Here is an 8,561-nt window from a genome sequence, read left to right as displayed (position 1 = left end):
TCGTTTAGACCCAGAAATCATTCATGATTAGTTAAATTTCCATTAAGCTGAATTAACACTTTCTGTTCTTAAGACCTGTAGGTACCTTGAAGGAATACGCTGCTCCAGACAGTGATTGCCTTATCATGCTTTGTTATGAAAAACTATTTGTCAAATATGTAAACCATAGGGTGGGAAACAATAAATAATGCTGTCCAGCTTTGGTAGTGATTTCTAAACACACGTGTTTAAAATATTTCTTGATAGTCCGATGACATCATGATGGTTAATGTCTATGATACCTCAACGTGGTTCGGAGCCTGTTCCGGTTCCCGAATGTGATTTCAAACAGTGATGCATGTTTCCACCAATGAAAAAAGGTTTCAGAGCTCAAACTCTGGTTCAAGTTGGGCTCTGCAGAATACTTGCTTCTGCGCGAACCGCAACATCATACGTGGGCGGGTTCAAGCTGCAGACAATAGAAGCAACAAGTACAGCAGAGAAGACAAAGAACATACCGTATAAACATTTGCAAAAACACACAAAACACGCATTGTATAACTACGGGTTTCCATCACATTCGCGGATGCCTAAAAGATGCAAATGAAAATATTGTAAATACCACTGTTCTTACACGGAGTCACCTTCTCCTTTTCCGTATTAACTGTAATTTATGGATGCTCTCTTTCTACCTTAAAAGGAACATTGCGCGCAGCTCAGCAAGCTACGTTGTCTCACTATCACACTGTGAGTCACTGTTGATGACTCATGTTTGGTTCCCAAAACTCCTGGAAACGCTTGTCCGTGCCCAACAAAACACCAAAGTTTGGTGGAAAAAGGCTATGACTGCTCTAGTGCTGGAAGTAGTAGTAGTTTTTGTTAATGTTTTTTTATATGAATATTTTTTATTCTTTAAAAAGCCGCAGCAAGCCTCATTTTTGCCTTTGTGTACCTGCAGTTGACTGAAAACCAGCTTCTCCAGCAAGGTCACAATTCAGTTCTGAATCCATAGAGAGGCACTATGCTAATCTAACGTCTGTAAGTAGTAGTACTATTTTATGTATTTGCCCCTCTCACACATAAAATCACAAAGTGCTTCACAAACCACAAAAGTGAAACACATCAATCATAAGCATCACATTAATTAAAAGCCTTTCTGTACGAGCCATGCTTTAAAATAATAAATGGAAGAGAGGGGCTTAGGCATGTCAGAGATAAATTGAAGGGACCTGACCATACTGGACCCTAAAAGTTAGAACAAGCATTTTTAAATGAAACTAACAGTAACTGGTTGCCAGTGAAGTGAAGCTAAGACAGGAGTGATATGTGCTTTCCGGTTTATCCCTGTTAAGAGTGTTGCTGCGGCGTTCTGCACAGACTGATTGTGAAGCACATCAGATTTTTTAAAACAGGTAAAGAGTCCATTACATTAATCCATACAGGATTAAATAAAGCATGGACAATAATTTCCAGTTCACACCTAGACACCATAGATCTGAGCTTAGCAATATTTCTTAAATTATAACAAACAATTTCTAACTGATGGCTTGCAATAATGATCAAGAGAGATGGAACTATCAAAACTTACGCCCAGATTTCTGAGACTAGATGGAACAGAAAAACCTAGGAAACTAATGTTTTTCCTGGTTTCAGGAATTTTATGATCAGATGCAATGATCAGTGTTTCAGTTTGTTAGTATTCAGCTGCAAGCAGTTTACATTTAACCATGCAATAACTTAGAAATCTCAATTTAAAGAGCTCAGAGGATTTAAAAGAACAGTTTAACTGTATGTCATCAGCATAAGGGAGAAACATGATTAAAACAGCATGTGATCTGGCCTAAAGGAGAAATATACAGTGATAGCAGGATTGGGCCAAGAACAGATCCCCGGGGTGCACCATATGGCAGATCAGATGATTGAGGCAACACTTGATTTTAGATATTGGTCTATAACTGCTGGGTAGCAAGGGTTCAAGATGGCATTTCTTCAAAATCAGATTAACCACTGCTTGTTTAAAAAGAATGGGAACTGTTTAAAGCGAGAGATGAATCTTTATAACACAGGGCTCAATGGGATCAAACACACTAACAAATAAGCTCGCAGTATGAGCATGAGAAGGTTACTTTATGTGCAAAGTTAATATGTGTATTTATATATAGATATATATCTATATATAGATATATATATGGAGTCTTAATGAAAATTCTATCTGAAAGTCTCACCCCCTCCTCTGCTCCGTCCAATGAGTCCACCATGCATCCCTGCTCCAGCCAATCAGCATCAAGTCCGTATTTCCTCTACAGCCAATCACCGTACAAGGCTCCACTTCAAAGATCTTCACTCACAGACTTCCTCACTCTTCAAGCTGAGCTGCGATCCTCCTCCTCCCCATCTCCACCATCTGGCTTCCTAGCTCCCCCTGGTTTCCCTACCTCCTCAGGCGTCCACTCCACCACCAGTCAGATCGCAAGGGGAAGACATCTCTAATTTTATTCATAAGTTGTTTATTCAAGCTCACATCATTCTAAGTGTTCGTGTCCTATATATATACAGTACTGTGCAAAAGTTTTAGGCAGGTGTGAAAAAATGCTGCAAACAAGACACCAGCATGAGGACCATTACTTTGAGGCATGTGAAGTTGCCCGGTACGGCAGAGCCGGGGTCCCACCCTGGAGCCAGGCCTGGGGTCATGACTCGCCGGAGAGCGCCTGGTGGCTGGGTTGCTCCTCGCGAGACCCGGCCAGGCCAAGCCCAAACGAGAGACGTGAGGTCATCTCCCAGTGGGCCCTCCACCTGCAGGAGGAACCGTGAGGAACCGGTGCAAAGAGGATTGGGCGGCGGACGAAGGTGGAGACCTCGGCGGCTCAATCCCCAGATGCTTAGGCTGGCTCTAGGGACATGGAATGTCACCTCGCTGAAGGAGCCTGAGCTTGTGCACGAGATCGAGAGATATCGACTAGAAATAGTCGGGCTCACCTCCATGCACAGCGTGGGCTCAGGAACCCATCTCCTTGTGAGGGCCTGGACTCTCTTCTACTCTGAAGTGGCCCACGGGGAGAGGCGGCGAGCTGGGGTGGGTTTGCTTGTTGCCCCCCAGCTCAGCCGTCTCGGACTAGGTTTACCCCAGTGGATGAGAGGGTCACATCCCTGCGCCTTCAGGTTCGGGATAGGTCTCTGACTGTCGTTTCGGCCAACGAGCCGAGCAGAAAAAACAATAACACCTGGAGAGGCGTGATCGGGCGGGATGGCCTCCCCGATCTGAATCCGAGTGGTGTTTCATAATTGGACTTCTTTGCTAGTCACGGATTGTCCATAATGAACACCATGTTCAAGCATAAGGGTGTCCATCAGTGTACTTGGCACCACGACTGGCACCACCAGTCCTGAATCTGATTCAAGTCAGGATCTTTTTATGGTTGTGAAAGATTAGGGTAAATACAAGGAGCCTTTGCATGTCACACACATAGAACGGATCAGCAAAGATAAATCATCAAACACCAGTGGAAACATGCATAAAGCTGGTCAGCACTAAGAAGGGTTTGATTGCTGTAATGTCAAAAATTCTTTTTTTGATTGTGAATTTGGGAGAAGCCATTTTTTATTAAAAACAGCTAAAAACTGTTTACAATATTCTGCATTTGATGAGAAATGCTTGCCCCATTTAGTGTGTTATGAAAGAGGCACCTTTACACAGCTATGGCCATAATAATTTATACCTTTAGCATTACTTATACAATAGAACATTTATTTCAGTATAGTAATTGAAATAGTGTGGTTTGCTTCTTACTGCAATAAATAATTTTCAATGTATCCACGTCTTCAATTCTTTTTCTTTTTTTATTTCACTTTGTATGAAATGAGGCGTAACTGTGTGGCGGTCCTTTAGGGATTTTAGTCTTTGGGGAAAGGTGTTATACAAAAAGCTTTCGACAGACTCAGATTGCATTCTTGTTAACTTTACTGGTCATAATACACCAAGTTCAAATTCAGGTAATGACATGCATTGGGAATTGGATGTTGATGAAACTGTATCATATTTAACATGAACTTGATGTGTTTGACTAATGAATAATAATAATTTTTGTAGGTTGTAAAACTACATTCATGGATGACCAGATAAACATTACCTACATAGCTCTGTCTGGGTATGTGGATCTGAACAAATACAGATATTTTTACTTTTTTATTATATTTACATTGTATGTTTTAACCGTCTGTAGTAATGTTACCATTTTGTATCTCATCTGGATTCACAAAAACCTCCATGAGCCGATGTACATCTTCATTGCAGCTTTGTTATTTAATGGCCTTCTTTACAGCACTAATATTTACCCAAAGCTTTTGATTGATTTTTTATCAGAAAAACCGCTTATATCATATTCAGCTTGCATTTTACAGTTTTTTGTGTTTTATTCTGTTGGTTTTTCAGAATTTTTACTGTTAGCAGCCATGGCCTTTGACAGATATATGGCAATATGTAAACCTCTCAGATATCGAAATACAATGAGAAAAAGTACTGTGAATATTTTCCTGATTCTAGCTTGGTTTGTACCTGCTTGTTATCTTGAAGTACAAGCAATACTGAGTTCCAAAGCTAAATTATGTAAATTTAATTTGGAAGGAATACTTTGTAACAATACTATTTACGCACTTCATTGTGTAAGATCAAAAACAATTACTGTAGTTGGGGTTGTTGCTTTATTAAATGTTGTAATACTTCCTATGATCTTCACAGTTTTTACATATATGAACATATTTATAATATCTTATCAAAGTTCTAAACCATTCAGTAAAACTACTGCTGAGACCTGTGTACCCCACCTGTTGGTTTTGACCAGCTACTTCTGTTTGATGACATATGATATAATTATAGCTCGAGTGGAGTCAGATTTCCCAAAAATTGCACGCTTTATAATGACACTGCAGATATTTGTGTATCAACCGTTGTTTAATCCATTCATATACGGTTTTAAAATGAAAGAAATTAATAAACATTTAAAGAGTCTGTTCAGCTCAGCCAGAACCTGCCAGCAATAATTTATTCATTTTTCATATGTAATTTCATTGCCCTCATATCATTTTGCTGTATCATAATTTGGTATTTAAACTGTAAATATAATAATTTACGTATCCAAGAGATCCTATTTAAACTATGTTTACTGTCTCAAAAATGTGACTGCGAATAATCAAAATTTCATAAAACAAAATAATTGTTTATATGCTTAGTATAACAGAACAAAATATGATTTCAGATTTAAACCAGTATATGTACATGTAAAAGACTTTTGTTTAGGGTGATCCATCTATATTTTTTACCCACCTAAGCCTGTTCAGTGTCACCATTGTTCATCTCCAGTTGTCCCTAAACAAGTCTTTGTTTCTCAGCTCTGAGGCTAAATTTTAACCTCCAGTCAAAACAGTAGGCATGCTTGTGGATTGCTGAGGGAGTTCATTCACTGGAGTAACTGTAGAAAACCTATGTATGATGGAACATGCTTACCACGTGATCAAATGTCCTTGTAATTTCCCCATAAATACGTTCTTGTAAGCCAAGCTCCATAAGCTTTTTTCTTTTTTATTGATTGAATTTTCCTACATTCTGCTAGTTTAGTGACCAAGGTTTGGTGTCTTTCCTGATGCACATGTGTGGCCATGCTGTTTTAGCTAAAATAAATTTTAATGTCGCAAGTGTTTGTTTTCAACAATTTTTGCCTTTTGTATACAACAAAATTCTTCTTTGACAAATCCAAAAAACAACTTAAAGGAGCTAATTTCTCGTTCTCAGCTGAGGACTTTTGTTTTCCAAAACAAACAAAGAATAGAAACTGTTGTTTTCTTTTTTTGTGCATATTCCTTCAATACATCCTAAATGTTGTTCAGACCTGGTTAGATTTTTGTTTTTAAAAATATACATTTAGCATCAGACGTAAGCATAGAAACACAAACTAGGTGGGAAGTTTTAAGAAATTAAAAAGAGGTTTCGTTCAGGACCAACATCCAATAACTGATTGTCTATACAAAGCAGTAGAACAAAGAAATTTCATAAAGAACTTATTACCATTTTCTTACTATGTGAAATTTGGCCAGACTGAACCTTTCGTCAATTAGATCAGTGAGGATTACCAAATTATTTGTGTTTACTAATGCCAGAAAAATTTAAAGGATATTTTTTGTGGCCATAGTGGCCTTTATTTATTTTTTTTTTTTTTAAAGTAGGCAGATGGGAAGTGGAGTGGAGAGAGGGTGAAACATGCAGCATAGGTCCCCAGGATCAGGAGTGGAACGCAGGACAGCTCCGCCCAGGACTGAGGCCTCTGTATATGGGTGTTGCACTCTATTTCTACGCCAAGCGCTGCACCCTGAGAGGGTGTTTGACTTTTTTTTTTCAAAGTCAGACATTTCTATGCAACCATCCATTTTCTATACCAGCTTCATCTGTGCAGGGTTGCGGTCGTCTAGCTCCAGATGTCATTGGGACAAGAAATGAGATACATCCTGACAGGTTAGCTGTCCATCACAGAACAACACAAAGAAAAACATGACAGTCATGTTTGGTCCTCCAAGGCTCAATTTTAGCCCATGTTTTTTTAACATCAGAAAGAATCAACAGTGAGTATATACTTATTTCAGTTGGCTCTACTGTGAGGCTGGCTGTTCATTAGCTACATGCTACCTTTCAGCTACTGTAAATATCATTGTATGGCCTAAAGATGAACATTTATCTTGCTTGTAGGAATCAACTCCATATCTCACGTTATGCTTTCACTTCTACCCTTAGGAAAGATCTTTTCGAGAGAGTTTCATCATGTAAATATCTGGGTATCTGGCTGGATTATGGCCTTTTTTAGTGTACATAGTAAAAAAGTTGAAGCTAAAATTAGAGTGTAAATATTTTTATAGGGCCTGTCTTGATTAGTCAAGGAAAAACCTGTTTCGGCTACATTTAATTTTTAAATGTCCTTAAATATTTCCTTCACACTTCAGTGTCTAGATTCGGCATATATGGGTTCTTATGTTTTTGAACAAATTTGTTGTACTGTGTACATTATAATCTGAATTGAATAATCTGAAGGACAACAACACAGGTATATTCTTTCTGTACAAATCTATACCAGGTAAACATCCCTCTTTGAGTATGTTTTTAAACACCTACTGTGATTTCAAGTTGGCTTATAGTGGTTTAGTGGTGGAAACAATCAAATCCAACCTTGTTGTAGACAGTTCATACTCTGACCAAGATTAGTAAAAAAAAAACTTTATTCATAACAAGGCACTTCAGATGGCGCAGCAGATGGCAGCCTCAGTGCTTCTTTAGTACTTTATGTGTTTTTGTATTTTTAATCTGCTTATTGCCACCATTCTCTGGTTACTTTCACTAGAAAATAATTTCTAAACACCAGACAGTCCTGTCTAGACATGGACAGGACTCTATTCTTTATTTTTCATCGCAGTGACTTTCTATGAGATTTACTAAAGATGCAGACGAGATAAATGGGAAGGAATGCTTGTGACGTTTTGGCAAGGAGGCCTCCACACACCCTTGTCCTCAATCTACCTGGACTTTCACAGATCTGCTGCCTTCTGTTTTACCTAAACTTGGCTCGTTGAGCACTACAGATACCAGGCTTCCAGCTTCTCTGAGTGGACTGCAGCACAGAGTTCTTAATGAAAAAAGAAAAGGTGGAATCTGCTTATATATATTAAGGAAGGTTTGTGTACTGATGTCACAGTGTTACAAAAGACAGGTAGCTCTCACCTGGAGTCCTTTTTATAAAGTGTAAACCTTTCAATTCACAGAGGAGGTTCTCGTTATTTGTTTTGACTGATGTTTAAATCCCACCACAAGCCTTCACATCAGAGGCTGAAAACAGAGGTGGGGAAAAAGCAGCCAGACACTCTCATCATTGTTCTTGTGGATTTTAACAGTGGATTTTAATCTCCCCAACAAACCTCCAAAAAGAATATCAAGAGTCCAACCAGGAATAAAAAGACACCGGAACAGTGCTACACAGCCCTGCAGCCCTGATCAGGATGAATCTGCTGATATAGGGACATCATACATCAGTTTTTGTGAGAAAATGTGTATGCAGACTTTAAGGGACCATACTTATACAAGGACAAAAGATGTTCAAAAAATGTGAAAAACTTCAATTTAATAGTGTCAAAAAATTGTTAACAGAAGGTCAAACTTCAATGCAAAAATAAATCAAATGACAACACAGAATTTGGCCTAACTTAACTGAGGTCAACTAAGCACTAAATAAACCCCCACAAACTCACCTGCAGACAAAGAACAAAGGCTGCTTAAATATGGGTGGAGTAACCTAAACTTGCAACATGAGGGAGGCACACATAACAAAGGAACAAAAAAATTATGTAGCAAAGCAACACATAAGACAAATATGCAAAACTATCTTTAACTTAGCACAAATAGTGAGTTTTAAAGTGACAAAAATAAATAACTACGGTCAACTTTCATAAATAGAATTCCCCCCTTCCAGTCCTTAGTAAAGTGGTATATTCCGGGCTTCCACACCTCCAGCTGGTCTGTATTTGCAGAACCTCAAGGACAAACAAAT

The 8,561-nt window shown here is 38.6% G+C and overlaps 1 protein-coding gene across 1 annotated transcript; it reads left to right on the top strand.

Annotated features, from left to right (window-relative positions):
- Positions 1-4,065: 4,065 nt before the first annotated feature.
- On the top strand, positions 4,066-5,019 carry LOC124871804 (olfactory receptor 11H2-like). The gene has a single exon (XM_047371373.1). It carries the CDS (start codon positions 4,087-4,089, stop codon positions 5,017-5,019), a length of 933 nt encoding a protein of 310 aa, XP_047227329.1. The 5' UTR covers positions 4,066-4,086.
- The last annotated feature ends 3,542 nt before the right edge of the window (positions 5,020-8,561 follow it).

This window comes from Girardinichthys multiradiatus, chromosome 7, assembly GCF_021462225.1.
Source record: "Girardinichthys multiradiatus isolate DD_20200921_A chromosome 7, DD_fGirMul_XY1, whole genome shotgun sequence".
Taxonomy (NCBI): Eukaryota; Metazoa; Chordata; class Actinopteri; order Cyprinodontiformes; family Goodeidae; genus Girardinichthys; species Girardinichthys multiradiatus.
The sequence above is the reverse complement of the archived record's forward strand: the minus strand, read 5'-3'. Positions and strand labels throughout refer to the sequence as shown.